The 20131-nt window shown below is 37.7% G+C and overlaps 1 protein-coding gene across 2 annotated transcripts in view; it reads right to left on the bottom strand.

Moving 5' to 3' along the window:
• The window catches only part of KIZ (kizuna centrosomal protein), a 130225-nt gene that overhangs the window by 70383 nt on the left and 39711 nt on the right, over positions 1–20131 (bottom strand). The window contains exons 5-6 of one of the 2 annotated variants that reach the window (XM_035005748.1): positions 15911–16556; positions 15226–15544 (exon numbers count right to left, since the gene is read on the bottom strand). In XM_035005748.1, coding sequence (XP_034861639.1) covers positions 15226–15544; positions 15911–16556 — 965 coding nt within the window. Of the gene's footprint in view, positions 1–15225; positions 15545–15910; positions 17295–20131 lie in introns of those variants that run through there. The other variant, XM_035005749.1, reaches the window with a different exon arrangement.

Genomic DNA, 20131 nt, shown 5'->3' on the forward strand with positions numbered 1-20131 from the left:
GCATGATTCCACTTATATAAGATCTAAAGTAGTCAAATTCAAAAGGAGAAAGTAGAATGGTGGCTTCCTGGAGCTAGTGGAGAGGTCAATGGGGCTTGTTCAATGAGCATAAAGTTTCAGTTATTCAAGATGGAAAAGTTCCAGGGATATGCTATATATAATATTGTGCTTACAGTCAACAACACTATAGAGTACACTAAAAACATGATAACTTTTCAACAAATGGTGCTAAAACATCCATATGCAAATAAAATAAAATAAAATGAATCCAGAAACATATCTTATATCCTTAACAAAAATTAGCTCAAAATGGATCACAATCCTAAATGTAAAACAAAAACTATAAAACTTCTGAAAGATAACATAGAAGAAAACCTAGATGACCTTGGGTTATAGCTTTAACTTTTTTAGATACAAGACTAAAGGCATGATTCATGAAAAATACTTGATAAGCTAGACTTCATTATAATTAGAAACTTATACTCTACGAAAGGTAATATCAAGAGAATGAGAAGATAAGCACAGACTTGGGGAAAATATTTACAAAAGACACATCTGATAAAGGACTTAAATCTAAAATATACAAAGAGCTCTTAAAAGTGGACAATAAGAAAATGAACAACTCAATTAAAAATGGGCAAAAGATCTGAACAAACACCTCGCCAAAGAAGATATACAAATGATAAGTAAATGTATGAAAAGATGCTCAATATCACTAGGGAATTGCAGAGTAAAACAACATGATATATCATTACGTATCTATTGAAATAGCTAAAATCCAAGAAACTGACAACAACAAATGCTAATCAGGCTCTTAAGCAACAAGAATTCTTGTATGGAGATTAACATAAGAATAAAAAAAAAAAAGAAAAAAAAAGAATTCTTATTCATTGCTGGTGGGAATGCAAAAAGCCACTATACAAGACAGTTTGGCAGTTTTTTACAAAGCTAAACATAGTCTTACCATATAGTCCAACAACTGTACTCCTTCGTATTTACCCAGAGTTGAAAACTATATTCACATAAAAATCTGTACATGGATGTCTGTATCAGTTTTATTCATACTTGCCAAAACATGGAAGCCACAATGATGTCCTTCAGTAGGTGAGTGGATGAAAAACTACGGTATATCCAGGTAATATTATTTAGCACTTAAAAGAAATGAGCTATCAAACCACAACAAAGACATAGAGGAACCTTAAATGCATATTGCTTAGTAAAATAAGCCAATCTGAAAAGGCTACAAACTGTGATTCCAAGGATATGACATTCCAGAAAAGATAAGACTATGGAGACTACAAAAGATCAGTGGTTATTAACCAGGGGGCACGGATAGGAGTATGAATAGTGGGAATGGGGAGAATTTTTAGTGCAGTGAAAATCCTCTTTCTGATGCTATAATGATGGATACATGTCATCATACATTATCCAAAAACAGAGAATGTACAATACCAAGAGAGAACTGTAATGTAAACTATGGATTTTGGGTGATCATGATGTGTCAGTGAAGGTCTATCAATTGTAACAAACATACCACTCTGGTGCAGGATGTTGATAATGAGGAAAACTATGTATATGTGGTGGCAGAAGGTATATAAAAAATCTTTGCACCTACCTCTCACTTTTGTTGTGAACCTAAAGCTATTCTATAAAAATAAAGTCTTAAGAAATGTTAGGGTAAGTCTCATGTTATGTATGTGTATATGTGTTTTTTCAACACACACACACACATACATATATCTCCAGAATTTGACTACTTCTCACAGCTGTTACCCTAGTCAAGGCACTACCATCTCTCCCTGGATCACTGTAATGTTCTCCAAATGTCTCCCTATTCTCACCCTTCCCCCAATAGTTCACTTTCCATTAAAAAGCCAGTGTGATTCTTCATCTCCTTTAAAGCACAATCCAAAGTTCTTCCTACAGCCCACAAGACCCTTCATTATCTGGCCTGTTAATACTTCTCTCACTCCATTTCCTACCTTCCCCCCTCACCTCTTCTGGTCTAGCTGCACTGGCTTTTGTTCCTTTCCTAGAAACATCAAGTATGTTCCTACTTGAGGTCCTTTTTACTAGCCATTCCCATTGCCTGGTATGTTCTTCCTTAAGATATTCCCCACTCATCTCCCAGATATGAAAGGGGAGAAAGGAAATATAAATTGATAAATATACCAGGGTGAAAATTGAGGTGACAAATAATAAAGCAGGTTAAGGGATAGAGAAGGTATGGGTACAATTTAATGTGGCTTACTCATTCACTTATTTTAAGTCTCTACTCAAATGTCATTTTACCAGAAAGACGCTCCCTGATTAAATTGCATCTATGCCTCCTTTATACATTTAACCTGCTTATTCTTTGTTATAATACTTTTTACATAGATTGTCAGTTTATGGTATCTTCCTCCCCTCCACATGCATGATCACAAGTCCCATAAAAGCAAAATAGTACCTGGCACAGAGCAGGCACTCAGTAAATATTTAAGGTAATATGATCAAAGTCCTCTACTATTATCTACAGACTCATAACAAACTACCCCAAAACTGAGTAGCTTTAAACAGCCACCATTTTATTATATGTGATGATTTTGTGGATCAAGAAATCAGGTGGGGCTTAGCTGGGTGATTCTTCTACTTCATGTGTTAATTGAGAGAGGTTGGTTGGTGATATTTTGCTGGTAGATGCACTTGTCAGGAGGGTCCCAGAAGGCTTCACTACATGTCTGGCACCTTGGTGGAGATATCTGGAAGGACTGGCCCAGCAGGGACCACAGTCTAGAGTACCTACACATAATTTCTTCAGCACAGCAGCCTTAGAATAGTCATACTTCTTACATAATGGTTCAGGGTTTCAAGAACAAGTGGTCTAGCAAACAGGGCAGAAACTGCATGGCCTTTTATAGTTTAATTTTCAAAGTCAGAGAGCATCAATTCCACCATGCTCTATTTAGTTAAGTAGTTCATAAGCCCACACAGATTCAAGGGAAGTGGACAGAGACCCCATCTTTTGACAAGAGGAGTATTGAAGAATTTGTGGCCATATTTTAAACTGCCACAACCCCATACTGCACAATACAGAGATTTGGGCCTAAGAGGCGTTCAAAATATTTTGGTTGAATCAAAATGGAATTACAGAACATGGTTTTCAATTGGGGTACTATAATTAGAAGGAAGAACAATTTGATTCTTTCATACAGGGACTTAGAAAGAATAATTAATTTAAAATGGTCTACCTAATTTCAAAATCAAAAACATAAACATCCAATTCAAAACAGAATACCAGTGATGGACTCACAAGTAGACTGTACATAGCTGAGGAAAGAATCGATCAGCTAGAAGATATGTTAGTACAAACCTCCCAAAATGAAATGCAAAAAGAAAGAATAAAAAAAAAAAAAAGGAACAGAATATCCAAGCACTGTGAGATAATTAAAAAGGGTGTAACAAACATACAAATAATGGGAATATCAGAAGAAGAAGAAAGAAAGGAGCAGGAGAAATATTTGAAGTAATAATGGCCAAGAATGTTCCAAAGTAAATGACAGACACCAAACTACAGACCCAGGAAGCTCAGAGAACATGAAGCAGAATAAATATCCAAAAAACTACACCTAGGAATATCACAAAATCCTTAATGTGTATGCACCTAATAACAGAGCACTAAAATACATAGGCAAATTGACAGAACTGCAAGGAGAAACAGGTAAATTGATCATTACAGTTGAATACTTCAACACACCTCTGTCAGTAACTGGCATATCCAGTAGGTAAACAAGCAACAAGAATATAGCTGAAGTGAAGAGCACCATCAGTCAACTGGATCTAATTGACATTTATAGGCTACGCCATCTTAACAACAGCAAAATACACATTCTTCTCAAGCTCACATGGAACATTTGCCAAGGAAAACCATATTCTGGGCCAAAAAACACACCCCAAAGAAGTTAAAAGAACAGAATTCATAGAAAGTATGCCCTCAGACCACAATGGAATTGAACTAAAGATCAGTAACAGAAACATAGTTAGGATAACTCAAAATATTTGGACATTAAAGTACACATTTCTGAAGAACACCTGGGTCAAGGAAGATGTTTCAAGAGAAATTAAATAATATTTTGACCAAGTGAAAATGAAAGCACAAATTATCAAAACTTGTGGGATGCACCAAAAGCAGGGCTTACAGGGAAATTTATAGCACTGAACACATATATTAGAAAAGAAGAAAGGTCTAAAATCAGTAATCTAAGCTTCCACCTTAGGAAACTAGAAAAAAAAGAAGAGAAACTTTTCCAAAGTAAGCAGAAGAAAAGAAATAATAAAATTTACAGAAGAAATCAATGAAATTGAAAACAGGAAAACAACAGAGGAAATCAACAAAACAAAAAACTGTTTATTTGAAAAAAGAAAAGCCAACAAAATGTATACACATCTAGCCAGGTGTCTCTTCCTCTTCTTGTAAGGGCTCCAGCCTTACTGGATTAAAGCCTCCTTTTTATGACCTCATTTAACCTAGATGACCTCTTCACAGGCCATATCTCCAAATATAGTCATGCTTGGAGCACTGAAGCTTCAACATATGAATTTTTTAATAAAGATTTTATTTATTTATTTGACAGAGAGAGCACAAGCAGGGGGAGCAGCAGGCAGAGGGAGAGGAAGAAGCAGGCTCCCAGTTGAGCAGGCAGCCCAATGCAGGGCTCGATCCCAGGAACCTGGGACCATGACTGGAGCTGAAGGCAGACGCTTAACTTACTGAGCCACCCAGGCCCCCCTCAACACATGAATTTTGGGAGACACAAACATTCAACCCATAATACAAGGCTAACCAAGGGGGAAAAAAATATACAAATGTCTGAATGAATGGCAGACAATCATTATTGATCCCATGTGCACTAAAGAGATAATGAAGGAACAGTATAAATAATTCTATACTCACAAATTTGATAACTCAGATGAAATGAACCAATTCCTAGAAGGACACAATCTACCAAATCTTACATAAAGAGAAACAGACAATCTGGATAGAACTATAGATGTTAAATAAATAAATAATTGATAATTTTTCAAAACAGAAAGTACCAGGTCCAGATTGTTCACTGGCAAATTCTACCAAACATTTAAAGAAGGAATTATACCAATTCTCTACAATATTCTGCAGAGGATAGAAGCCAAAAGAACACTTCCTAACTCATTATGTAAGGCTAGCATTATCCTTACACCAAAACTAGATAAAGACATTATAAGAAAGGAAACTATAAATCAGTATCTCTCATGAACATAGATGTAAAAATTCTCAAAAAAAATATTGGCAAACTGGGGCACCTGGGTGGCTCAGTCGGTTAAGCGTCTGCTTTCAGCTCAGGTCATGATCCCAGGGTCCTGGGATTGAGCCCTGCATCAGGCTCACTGCTCTGTGGGGAGTCCTGCTCTGCAGGGAGTCCTCCTTCTCCCTCTCTCTCTGCCTCCCTCTCCCCCTGCTTGTGCTCTCTCTCTCTGTCAAATAAATAAATAAAATCTTAAAAAACATATTGGCAAACTGAGTCCAAGAATGTGTTAAAAAATTACACACCATGACCAAATGGATTTTATCCCAGGTAAAGAAGGCTGATTCAATTATCTGAAAATCAATGAATGTAACCCATCACATCCCAAGGTAAAGAAGAAAAATCATATGATTGTACATTAGGTGCAGAAAAAGCATATAACAAAAGTCAACACCCATTCATGATAAAAACTCTCAGCAAACCAAGAATAAAGGGGAATTTCTTCAACCTGATAAAGAACAGATATTCTTCAACAGATAAAGAACAAAAAACCTATAGCTAACATTACATTTAATGTCAAAGAACTAGATGCAACAAGGCAAGAATATCTCCTCTCACTACTCCTACTCAACATTGTACTAGAAATCCTAGCAAATGCAGTAAGGAAGAAAATAAAAGGCATATAGATTGGGAAGAAAGAAATAAAACTGTTACTCACAGATGACATGCTTATCTATGTTGAAAATCCTAAAGAATCAACAACAAAAACTCCTGGAGCTAATAATAATTATAGCAATGGGTTGCAGGATTTAAGATTAATATACAAAAGTCAACTACTTTCTCAGCAAAGGAAACAAAACTAAAAGGCAGCCTACGGAATGAGAGAAGATATTTGCAAATGTCTTATCAGATAAAGGGCTGGTATCCAAAATCTATAAAGAACTTATCAAACTCAACACCCAAAAAACAAAAAATCCAGTCAAGAAATGGGCAGAAGACATGAACAGACATTTCTCCAAAGAAGACATAAAAATGGCCAACAGACACATGAAAAAATGCTCAACATCACTCAGTATCAAGGAACTACAAATCCAAACCACAATGAGATACCACCTCACACTGGCTAGAATGGCTAAAATTAACAACTCAGGAAACAACAGATGTTGGTGAGGATGTGGAGAACCCTCTTACACTGTTGGTGGGAATGCAAACTGGTGCAGACACTCTGGGAAACAGTATGGAGGTTCCTCAAAAAGTTAAAAATAGAACTACCCTACTACCCAGCAATTGCACCACTAGGTATTCATCCAAAGGATACATAGTGATTCAAAGGGGCACCTGCACCCCAATGTTTATAGCAGCAATGTCCACAATAGGCAAACTATGGAAAGAGCCCAGATGTCCACTGACAGATGAATGGATAAAGAAGATGTGGTATACACACACACGTGCGCACACACACACACACACTGAACTATATTACTCAGCCATCAAAAAGAATAAAATCTTGCCATTTGCAACGATGTGGATGCAACTAGAGGTTATTATGTTAATTGAGGTAAGTCAATCAGAGAAAAATACCATATGATTTCACTCGTCTGTGAAACTTAAGAAACAAAATAGATGAATATAGGGGAAGGGAATGAAAAATAAAATAATATTAAAACAGAGAGGGAGAGACTTTTAACTATAGGAACAAGCGGAGGGTTGCTGGAGGAGAGGTGGGTGGGGAGATGGGGTAACTGGGTGATGGACATTAAGAAGGACACTTAAAGTAATGAGCACTGGGTGTTGTATGCAATTGATGAATCACTGACTTCTACCTCTGAAACTAATGATACAGTATATGTTAATTAAATTGAATGTAAAATTTTTTTTAAAAGTCAACTGCTTTCTTATATAGCAGCAATGAACAACTGGATTTTGAAATTTAAAACACAATATATTTACATTAGCACCAAAAAAAGAGAAAAGTACTTAAGAATAAATCTAACAGTATATATGTAGAAGACCTACAGGAAGAAAACTACAAAACTGATGAAAGAAATCAAAGATCTAAATAAATGAAGAGATATTCCATGTTCAGGCATAGGAAGTCTCAACATTGTAAGATACCAGTTTTTCCCAACTTAAATTCCCAACTCTGCATCTTTTATCTATCTATCTATCTATCTATCTATCTATCTATCTATCTATCTATCTATCATCTAGTTTGTTTTTTTTTTAAATTTTATTCTTATGTTAATCCCCATACATTACATCATTAGTTTTAGATGAAGTGTTCCATGATTCATTGTTTGTGCACAACACCCAGTGCTCCATGCAGAATGTGCCCTCCTCAATACCCACCACCAGGCTAACCCATCCTCCCACTCCCCTCCTTTTTTCTTTTTCTTTTTTCTCTCTTTCCCTTTCTTATCCCACTGCTTCAGGTCTTTTCTGATTTGTTTAAAGTATATTTTCTGGGGACGTGGTTACTCTGCTAGCATTTTGTTCTCTCATTAATCTATTCTCCTCTGCACAAAATGACGAGACGGAAAAAATCGACTCAATCATCTAGTTTTAAAGTAGGCTCCATGCCCAATGTGGGGCTTGAACTCATGACCCTGAGATCAAAAACTATAGGCTCTACTGACTGATCCAGCCAGGTGCCCCTTCAAACTTAACTCTGGATTCAATACAACATCAAACTCTCAGAAAGTTATTTTTCTGGATATTGACAAACTGATTCTAAAGTTTATATGGAAAGCAGAAGACGCAGAGGACTAATACTAGATGACTTCAATATTTATTATAAAGCTACTATAATGAAGACAGTATAGTACTGGTAAACAGATCAATGGGATAAAACAGAAAGCCCAGAAATAGACCCACACAAATACACTATTCAACTCTTTAATGGAAAAAGGATAGTCTTTTGAACAGATGGTACTGGAACAAATAAGACAACCACAAGCAAAAAGACAAAATGAATCTGGAAACTGACCCTTTGCCTTTTAAAAAATTAACCCCAAGGGCGCCTGGGTGGCTCAGTTGGTTAAGCGACTGCCTTCGGCTCAGGTCATGATCCTGGAGTCCCGGGATCGAGTCCCGCATCAGGCTCCCTGCTCGGCAGGGAGCCTGCTTCTCCCTCCGACCCTCCCCCCTCTCATGTGCTCTCTCTCTCTCATTCTCTCTGTTTCAAATAAATAAATAAAATCTTTATTAAAAAAAAAAAAATTAACCCCAAATGGATCACAGATCTAAATGTAAACTGCAAAACTATAATATTTCTAGAAGATAACATAGGACAAAATCTAGGTGACCTTATATTTGATGATGAGTTTCTAGATACAGTACCATAAGTATAATGAAAGAACAAAATTGGTAAGTTGGTCTTTATTAAAATAAAAAGCTTCTGGTGTCTCGAGATGGTGGCAGGGGCTGCGAGAACTGGTGGGACAGCAATCACTGCTGGGATCCACTGCCTTGGGGGAGGCTAAATAAAAAAGAAAGAAAACAAAAAACAATGACAAAAAACTTCTGCACTGAAAAAGACACTGTCAAGAGAATGGAAAGACAAGCCATACACTGGGAGAAAATATTTACAAAACCCTGATAAAGTACTTATACCTAAAATATACAAAGAATTCTTTAAGCTCAACAATAAGAAAACAAACAATCCAATTAAAAACTGGGCAAAAGAACTGAACAGGTACCTTGCCAAAGAAGATATACAAATAGTAAGTAAGTATATGAAAAGATGCTCAACATCATATGCTAGTAGGAAATTGTAAATTAAAACAATATACCATTGTGTACCTATTAGAATAGTTAAAATTTAAAAAAAAATTGACAATACCAAAGGGTGACAAAGATGGAACAGGAACTCTCATTCATTGCTGGTAATGCAAAATGGTACAGCCACTTTGGAAGACAGTTTAGCAGTTTTTTACAAAGATAAACACAGTCTTATCACACGATCTAGCAATTACACTCCTTGGTATTTACCCAAATGAGTTAAAAACATGTCTACACAAAAACCTGCACATAAATGTCTATAGCAGATTTATTCATAATTGACAAAATGTGTAAGTCAAAAAGATGTCCTTCAGTAGATGAATGGATAAATAAACTGTGGTATATCCAGGTAACAAAAATATTATTCGCACTAAAAAGAATGAGTTACCAAACCATAAAAAGACAAGAAGGAATTTAAAATGCATATTGCTTAGTGAAAGAAGTCAATTTGAGAAGGCTACATACTGAACTATTCCAAGAATATGACATTCTGGAAAAGGCAAAACTATAAAGAAAATAGATCAGTGGTGACCAGGGGTTTGGGTAAGGAGGGGGGGGAAAGAGAGATGAGAGGACAGAGCATAAGGGATTTTCAGGCAGTTAAAGTATTCTGTATGATACTGTAAAGGTCCATATATGACATTATACACTGTAAACAAAGCAAAACCAAGATATCCTCAGTATATTGCTTCATTCACTAGAGAAGAAACCAGAGAAATATTGTTTGCATGAGAAATTGCTTGTTAAGTAATGCAGATGTGTGCACCCACTTTTCTAGGTCCCTACCAGTCTTCCATGTTCCATCCCTACTTACCCGCCTGTGGCCATGAGTTAAAAATGCACTTGCTCAGATGGTGAGGGTACAGGGCAAGAGAAAGCAAAGGTCAGTGGCTGGGCCCAATCCAGATGGTTGCTGGGCCACTCACTTTGCCACCCCGGAACCATGTGTTGCCACAATGGACCCTGAACACATCTGATTCGGCCTGCCTTGGGTCAATATGGGTAGTGACTTCTACCCATACAATCCTTGCAAAGATACAATCCTTGATTCCAATTCTTCAATTGGATCGTATTAATTTTCCATTGCTGCATAACAAATTATCACAAATTCTGCACCCACCACAAACTTATCTCAGTTCTTGTTGGTCAGAGGCCTGGGTCTAGGTTAGTGGAGTCTTTTTTTTAAAAAAGAGATTTATTTATTTGAGAGAGAGTGTGGGCGCGTAAGCAGGGGGAGGGGCAGAGAGAGATTGAGAATCTCAAGCAGATTCCCCCCTGAGCGCAGAGTCCAACACAGGGCTGGATCTCACAACCCTGAGATCGAAACCTGAGCCGAAACCAAGAGTTAGATGCTCAACCAAATGAACCACCCAGCGCCCCTTGGCAACTGGTCTTATGCTCAGTCTCACCATGCAGAAATCAAGGTGCTGGCCAGGTCCGCAATCTTGTCTAACTCTGGATCTCCTCCAAGCTCACTGGCTGTCGGCAAATGAATTTCCTGCCATGTGGCCTTCTCGGCAAATGGCAGTTTGCTTTTTCAAGGCAAATAGGAGAGTGTATCAGCTGCTTTGAATCTCTGACTTCATAAAGACCCAGGCCCTTTTAAAGGCTGATCTGCTTAGGTCAGGCCCACTCTGGATAATTCCTTTTTGATTAGCTCAAAAGCAACTGATTTGGGACTTTATCATATTTGCAAAATCCTTCATGTCTGTCATATAACATAGACTAATCATGGGAGGGAAATCCATCAGATGCACAGTCCCACCCACACTCAAGGCAAAGGGATTATACAGAATGCATGCCAGGAGGCAGGACTCTTGGGAGCCACCTCAGAATTCTGCCTACCTTGTGGACAGAATTGCTGAATTAGTTTTCTGATGAAACTAATCATGTCAGATTAATTCTCCTAAGTGAAGTTACTCACCATATGACCCTTCAGCGTTGTGCAAAAGGTAGAAAATGAACTCTAAATTCATTAACCTGATATTCTAGGCCTGTTCCCGGCCATAGCTCAGGCACCATCTTAAACCTTTACTTCAAGGAGTCCTGTTCAGTGAGCCGCAGTCACACCCTTTGCTCTGTCCTCCCTTGCCCTCTGTGTGCTCTGTATCTACGTGCCTTCCCGCACTCTTCTTCCGGACCTAACTCACCTCTTTCCACCTCCTTCTGAATCGCAGCCTCGACAGCCTTCAAGATGCTGCATCAACACCTGTGCGAAACCTTTCCTGCCGTTTGGACTCACGCTGAGCTTATCTTCATTTGAGTTTGTCCTAAAGTACTGTGGTGGCTTGCAAAAAGTGACCATAAGCTTCCCTTCCCTGTGTACCCCCCCACCCCCGCTTTGTAATGTGACTCTGGCACTTATCCTATCAAGAGATGGACCTCTTCACTTTTCCATCTGTTGACGCTGGACTGGACAGGTCTTTAGCCACAGGACACTAGCGAATGCGACTCAGGCCAAGACACTAAAAGCATCTGAGACCCTGGGGCTTGCCGTCTTGCTCTCTTGGGAACTCCACTACCACCACCAGGTGACAGGGTGAACTACTCTCCTGGATGAAGAGGGGCACATGGCCAAATTATCCCTGTGGCCCCAAATGACACTGGGCCAACCACCTGATACATGAAAAGTAATAAATGTCTGGTGTTCTAAGTCATGGCGCTTTGTACCAACATTTGCAGCAAACTATTTGAAAAGCAAAATTCTAGGTCCTCCTTTTTGACAGTTTTTTTTCCTCAGCTTCATTTTAGTATGCTTTCTTGTGAGAAGGGTTAATTATAACTTGTGATGAAGGAATTGTGCATGAAGCACAGCCTGGTTTTCAAAGTCTGGAAGTATCCATGGGATTGGGTCATGAAGCTTCTCAAAAACACTTGGCTTTTAGGTATAAGCAACCCAAGAGTCCATAAACAGATGAATGGATATACAAAATGTGGTATATCCATACACTGGAATATTATTTAGCTCATAAAATAGAATGAAGTTTTGATATTTGCAACAACATGTATGAACCTTAAAGATCTTATGCTAACTGAAATAATCCAGACACAAAAGGTCAAATATTGTGTACCAGAGACTGGGAGGAGGAAAGAATGGAGAGTTACTGCTTACTGATTATGGAGTTTATATTTGGGGTGAGGAACAACTTTTGGAAATAGACAGTGGTGACGGCTGCACAGTATGGTGAATGTCACTAAATTATATGCTTAAGATGGTACTTTTCAAATGTTTTTTATATTATAGCACAATTTTTACAAATCAGTAACATAATATACCCCAAACCCTTGAATTGTACACTTCAAATGGGTGGGTTGTATGGTATGTGAATTATATTTCAAAAAAGCCATTCAGTTTTTTTCTAAACAAAACAAACAAAAATCAAACAACACAAAATAATCCTTGGCTTCATTTTTCCTCTCAGATGGAAGCTATTCAGCATACTGCACTCCTCTTTTCACCTTTATTGCCAGGAAGCTAAAGACAAGTTTTAGGTCTGAACACAGCAATTCAGCTGGCACAAAGACGTGCTAAACATAGTAACTATCATCATCAGAGGTTCCAGTTTTCTGTTTGTATCTTCCTATGTGTCTGCCTTTGTCCCACCTCCTCATCTTTGTTAACTAAAATTCATTCAAATGACTTTTCTCCAAGCCCCCAAAAGACCCTAAAGTAAACTGAGATAATGAACCTTGGAGGTCACAGTGTCAGCTCTGTAAATATGATTATAGCCCCAGATTAATAATTAAGCCTCAGAGCAAAGAAGAGTAGTTCATGCTAAAGAATAAATAAGAGAAAGTAGGGCCTCAAAAGCAGTGGGAATGTCAGCAGGTTAACCAGCATTATTTAAAACCACTTACAACCTATTCGTGGGGAGTACTTTCACCACAAAAAAATCAATAGGCTCAAATCTGACAGCACAGACATCAACCAATATTGACTGACCTTTCATTCTGGGCATTCTTTTAAGGCAAATATTTAAAAATTCCCCAAATGCCCGTATTTCCCAATAAATTTTAGAAAACCATATCTCAAAATTCCAAGGAGCTTGGCTTTAAAGTCATAGGAAAAAGACATTCATATAGGAGAAAAGGAGATAGAATGCTCTTAATTCCACACATATACTCAATGTTTTTCATCTCAGAAAAAGACTGAATCCTGAGTAAGTACACTAGCCCCCTGGTTAGCCTACCAAAGTACTAACTTGGCCAATAAATTGCTATAAAAAGAAGCCTGTGAATACAAAACCCAAAATAGATGATTTTATCTCTAGTAATAAAGTTTCCGATGACGTAGTATGCAATATCTGTACCTCTTTGATGGGAAAGAAGTATTATGACTAGAAAAATCCATTTGGCTTGCCTCCACAATAAACCAGGAGAGGAAACTTGTCAGTTCTTCCATCCACTGTGCAAGTACTTTGTACTTGGGGGTGCTCTTAATAAATATTTCTTGAATGCCAGCTTGGAGTCAATCAGACTATAATTAAACTTTTCACATAAGTAGATTATGAATGGTAAAAAGCACTATATTGAAAAGGACAAAGTACTCTAAAAGAGAATATATACCCTGATACACAAGAATGCCCACTTAGCTTTTCACTGTTGCTGAGATGGTTGAAAACAAACAGTGAGGGGCGCCTGGGTGGCTCAGTGGTTAAGCCTCTGCCTTCGGCTCAGGTCATGATCCCAGGGTCCTGGAATCGAGCCCCACATTGGGCTCCCGGCTTGGCGGGAAGCCTGCTTCTCCCTCTCCCACTCACCCTGCTTGTGTTCCCTCTCTAACTGTGTCTCTCTCTGTCAAATAAATAAAAAATCTTAAAACAAACAAACAAAAAAAACAAACAGTGACACCATTGCGGTATAAAAGAAAATTCTGGAGGTAGTGTGGAGGTTGGGGAGGCAGGCTGTATAGAAGGTCTGCCCCAATGGCTCAAATGTCACTCCTATGTCCTTGGCCTTGGTTTCCTCATTTTTAAAAGATGAGATCTATCTTAGGTTGTTTACTTAGGTTCCTTCTACCCCTACAAGAGATGTGATGCTATTTTTCATTGCAGAATTGCTTTTCTAACAGTTTCTATGCTCTCTATATAAGTCAGTAGTAAAAAATCATAAATGAGCTTTTATGAGTTGGATATTATATTTTTAAAGATTTATTTATTTATTTATTTGAGAGAGAGAGAGAGTGTGTGCGTGAGTGGGGGGAGGGGCAGAGGGAAAGAATTTTTCAAGCAGACTCCCCACTAAGCACACAACCCAATGCTAAGCCAGCTCTATCATATGACCCATAAGATCATGACCTGAGCCGAAACCAAAAGTCAGACTCTCAACCGACTGAGCCACCCAGGTGCCCCTATGACGTGGATATTGTAAGTGCTCAGAATGTATAACACTGATGTTGTTCCTATTTAACATTAAAGATTCCAGTGTCCTCATATTTACATTCAGAAAAGGAAAGATGACTTAAAAATACTCTTAGCAGAACTTACAAACTCATATTTAACTGTAAGCCAACTTACAAATTCATATTTAACCGTAAGACACCCTGGCAAGGAATAGAAGGATTAAGCAAATTAATTAGATACAAAGTTCTTTGCCTCTAAAGCTGAACTCCTAGTAAGTTTAACTATTTGTCACTTTCTGTGTTATCAGAACTTCAAAATGATTTCTTTTCTTTTTTTTTTTTTTAAAGATTTTATTTATTTATTTGAGACAGAGAGAATGAGAGAGAGAGAGCACATGAGAGGGGGGGAGGGTCAGAGGGAGAAGCAGGCTCCCCGCCGAGCAGGGAGCCCGATGCGGGACTCGATCCAGGGACTCCAGGATCATGACCTGAACCGAAAGCAGTCGCTTAACCAACTGAGCCACCCAGGTGCCCTCAAAATGATTTATTTTCTAAAAGGCTGGAAGGCAGGGTGTGGGGGGGAATGACTTCTGAATTAACTAGGGATTGTTTGGATATAATTATAAACTGCCAATCCACCATGATTCAATGATATTCAAGCTTTTAAAGCTATTTCATTAAAAAAAAGAAAAGAAAATTAGACCTATCTAAAAGACTGTTTATGAGACTTAAGGAACTTACACATTCATGGCTGAGGGTTCAATAATACATTCCCAGTGGAAGGGTCTCTAAAAATGTCTATAATTAAAAACAGAACAGTAAAAAAAAAATTGAATGGCTTACTCTCTTGTTGGTGAGTTAGTGGAGGATTCCTTTTTTGAATCAGGAGAGCTTAGGGTTTGCAAAATACAATTATGTTTTTCAGTGGATAGGGCATCTCTTTCTTGCTCAGAGTGGATTAATTTTAAGGCCTCTATTCCATCTTCTCCCTCCATCTTGTCACTCGGATTTGACTGTGGTTCTGGACTCTTGAAAATGAGATCATCTTCACTGACAGAGACTGTGAGGTCACTGCTACTGCTGCTCAAACTTTCCTCCGCCTGCTCTTCCTGCATTTTTCTGAAGGGTTTCTGTGACTCCGGGTCCCTGGGAGGAAGATGATCTGTAAGGGGATATGAATAGATTACCAATCACTAACTTCAGGGAGAAACGAGGTAAACACGTTCTGCCTCACAGGCGGAATTACTCAGCTAAAAACATGTAGAAACAATCCACAATGAATTACAGTATGTGAAAAATCATTAAAAATATCACAGTGGGTTTTAAAATCAGCAAATTAGCTTGCAAAAATATTTCCATGTCTATATTCAAGAATTCATTAGAAGAGAATTTGTTGGCCAAGTCCCTGGTTTGCTTTTTTGACAGAGATAAAATTAAAGAGTGTATGTTGTTCTTATGTAAGACTGCTACCACCCCCAAAACTGAACACCAACAAAAATCAGCAAACAATCTCAGCCTCTCGCCCCACCTGAGAAACCTTCCCAAGCAGAATCCTTCTCTTGAGAACACTTATTTTCAGATGCACGGTATTCTGAGACTGATACCCGAGAGACTGGCGGTCTGGCTCTTTCTTCCTTGACTTCAATATGTTCCTGTGTCAGTATTTCTCCCTCTGATCCCTCTGATCTGCTGGAACTGTCACACTTTAAATCAGTGGTTCTGTTCTCTGGACTTAATCTTTTCCGTAACAGGGAATGGAGTTCAGCAGACTTTTTGCCTTCAGATAAACTACTCTCCCCATGACGTGTGTTGCTTCCTATCTGCAAGCAATGAGTTTGTTCCTCCTCAGACAATGCGCTGGCTGTGACTGGCGTTTCCTCACCAATCTGAAGAGATGTCTTTCCATCTATTTTGTCAGACTTATTTAAGCACTGTGTGTCACTATTAGTTTGTACTACATAGCTGTCTGTCACATTACCGCTCTGGGCTGTCTGTCGGTGTGAATGTGGGTCAGGAATTGAAAAGTTCTTTGTGGGCTGGGGAGATTTCTGCTCTGTACTGAAACCTCCAGCGCTTGAGACAGCTGACATTTGGCGGCCCATAAAGATTGTTGCTGGTTGATACAATCCACTTGACATGGCTGTCCCCGAGTTAATTCCTGCCTGCCTTGCAACCTGCGACACCAAAAGAGATGTGGGTTAAACATCCTGTGGATAAACAATTAGGTTGTTTAGGTCATTCTCAGAAATATAATGAGGAAAAGGAAGCATGACTACTGAAATCAACACCGACCTCGTTTTATAAAACTCACAGCTTTCACAAAATAAGTCAGAAAAACAGTACAGTCCATACTAGTTAATTTTAATGACAATATTGGTTCACAAAACAAATATTGTCCAGCAACTATGGAATCTGTATTTTTCAAAAACAGATGCACACATTGCACAACTATGTGAAAGTACTTAATGCCACTGAATTGTACACTTGAACATGGCTAAAATAGTAAATTTTATGTTATGTATATTTTACAATTTAAAAAAAAAGCTGAGAGTTCTAACCTTTTCACAAAGAAGCTTGGATTTAATAGAGCTAGGGAGATACTAGACAAAAAAAGAAAGAGAGAGGGAGGGAGAGTGAAATATATACAAAGGACTATAGGAGGTTTCAAAACTATTTCTAGTATTATGTGTAATATTAAAAAAAAACTTCAAATAATCACATTCGGGATTACATTAAAATATACTCCATTTGTGCAAAATAATCCTAATTGCCAGTCAAACTGCAAATAACAACAGCAGTTTTTCCTGAACATCTTCAAGTAATTTTAAACACATGTAAAGCAATTTAAATTTATTGTCATGTTATATGCAACTGATGAATTACTGAACTCTACATCTGAAACTGATACACTATATGTTAACTGATTGAATTTAAATAAAATAAGTAAAATAAAATAAAAGGAAATAAGAATAAATTTACTGTCATGTCTATGGGGGAGAATGAGCATTGTCTCTTCCTTAAAAAGAGAGGGGGCTGGAAAAAAAAGGGGGGGTGTTGGGTGGAGGGAGCAACAGAAGCAATTGGTTCAGTGGCTTGATCAAGGACACACAATGGGAAGTAGAACTGGAAGTAACAATAATGAAGCCTTGAGGAAGTTAAGCGCTTTTCTTCTAAAGGAACCAAAGCACCTCTACAAACCTAATAGCCTTTACTTCACAGCCCTATAGAGTAGATGGGGAGATGTATTCACACCTCTCTTCTGTGGATGGGAAAATCTGAGGCTCAAATTGTTAAGAGAGATAATGTTACACACACCAACTGAAACAGAATCCAGGTCTTGCTTCTCTTCAAATATACTGTCCCTCCCTGAAACCATAAAACTTCTAGAAAACACAGGCAGAAATCTCTTTGCCATGAGCCTTAGCAACAGTTTTCTAGATATGTCTGCCTCCTCAGGCAAGGTAAACAAAAGCAAAAGTAAACTATTGGGACTATACCAAAATAAGCTTTTGCACAGTGAAAGAAATCATCAATAAAACACAAAGGCAACCTACTGAATGGGTGAAGATGATTTACAAATGATATATCTGATAAGGGGTTAATATCCAAAATATATAAAGAACTTCTACAACTCAACACCAAGAAACCAAATAATCTGATTAAAAATGAGCAGAGGAGGGGCACATGGGTGGCTCAGTCATTGAGTGTCTGCCTTCGGCTCGGGTCATGATCCCAGGGTCCTGGGATCGAGTCCCGTATTGGGCTCCCTACTCAGTGGGGAGTCTGCTTCTCCCTCTCCCACTCCCCCTGCTTGTGTTCCCTCTCTTGCTGTGTCTCTCTGTCAAATAAATATCTTTAAAAAAATTTAAAAAAAAATGGGCAGAGGACCTGAACAGACATTTTTCCAAAGAAGACATGCAGATGGCCAACAGACACATGAAAAGATACTCAACATCACTAAGAATCAGGGAAAATGCAAATCAAAACCACAGTGGGCTATCACCTCATACCTGTCAGAATGGCTAGAATCAAAAAGACAAGAAATAACAAGTGTTGGCGAGGATGTGGAGAAAAAGGAACACTTGTGCACTGTTGGTGGGAATGTAAATTGGTGTAGCCACTGTGGAAAAAGTAATGTTAGTTCCTCAAAAAGTTAAAAATAGAAATTAGGAAGAGAAAAGCAATAGTGACAATCAACAAAACCAAAAGTTGATTCTTTGAAAAGATCAACAGACTGACATACCTCTAGCTAGACTAAGAAAAAAAAAAAAGAATTTAAGTTATCAAAATCAGAAATCTAAGTGAGTACTTTGTTACCAACCTTACAGATATAAAAATAGAAATAAAAATAAATATAAAAATATTATAAGGGAATACTATGAATAACTGTATGCCAACAAATTAGACAACCTAAGTGAATTGGACAAATTCTTAGAAAGACACACGTTACTAAAACTGACTCAAGAAGAAAGAGAAAATCTGAATAGACTTGTAGCAAGAAATTGAATTAGTAGTCAAAAAATTTACCACAAAGAAAAGTCCAGGACCAGAAGGCTTCACTGGTTAATTCTACCAGAGGTTTAGAGTTAATACCAGTCCTTCACAAACTCTTCCAAAAACAGGCAAGGAAGAAATACTCCTCAACTCATTCTATGAGGCCAGTCCCTAACACCAAAACCAGACAATGATGCCTCAAATAAGGAAAACTACAAACCAATATTTCTTATGAATATAGATGTTAAAATTCTCATCTAAATAATAGTGAACTGAAGTCAGCAACACATAAAAGGAATTATACACCATGACTACGTAGGATTTATGCCAGGAATACAAAGTTGGTTCAACATATGAAAATCAAGTAATGTAATACACTATATTAATAAAGGGGAAAAAACCCCAAAAGATTATCTCCATAGACACAGAAAAAGCATCTGACAAAATCCAACACATATTCCTGATAAAAAGCACCATACAAACTAGGAATAAAAGGGAACTCCCTCAACCTGATAAAGTGCATCTATGGAAAACACACAGCTAACATCATAGTCAATGGTGAAAGACTGAAAGCTTTCTCCCTAAGATCAGGATTAACACAAGAATGTCTGCTTTCACCATCTCTATTAACAAGACATGCAGATTCTAGGCAGGATAGTATGGCAAGAAGAAGAAATGGAAGGCATCTGTATTTCAAAGGTAGAAGTAAAACCATCTCTATTGGCAGATTACATGATTTCATATAAAGAGAAACCTAAGGAATCACAAGAAACAATTAGAGGTAATAAACAAGTTCAGCAAGGTTGCAGGATACAAGATCAATATACAAATAGAAATAATGTATTTCTATATATTAGCAATAAACAATTTGAAACTGAAATCAGAAAACAATTCTATATATAATAGCATAAAAACAGAATAAATTTAAAAAGAAGTGCAAGACTTGTACACTGAAAATTATAAAACACTGATGAAAGAAATTAAAGAAGGCCTAAATAAATGGAAAGACATTCTGTGTTCAAGAAACATAAGACTTAATGTTGTTAAGATGACCAAATCTTACTCCCAAATTGATCTACATATTCAATGTAATCTCTATCAAAATCCCAACTGGCATTCTTACAGAAATTGGCCAGCTGACACTAAAATTCATATGGAAATACAGGAACCCAGAATAACCAAAACAATTTTCCAAAAAAAAGAGCAAACTTGAAGACCTAATATTTCCCACTTTCAAAACTTACTACAAAACTAG

Source organism: Mirounga leonina, unplaced genomic scaffold (genome assembly GCF_011800145.1).
Source record: "Mirounga leonina isolate KUSES-001 unplaced genomic scaffold, KU_Mleo_1.0 Mir_150, whole genome shotgun sequence".
NCBI lineage: Eukaryota > Metazoa > Chordata > Mammalia > Carnivora > Phocidae > Mirounga > Mirounga leonina.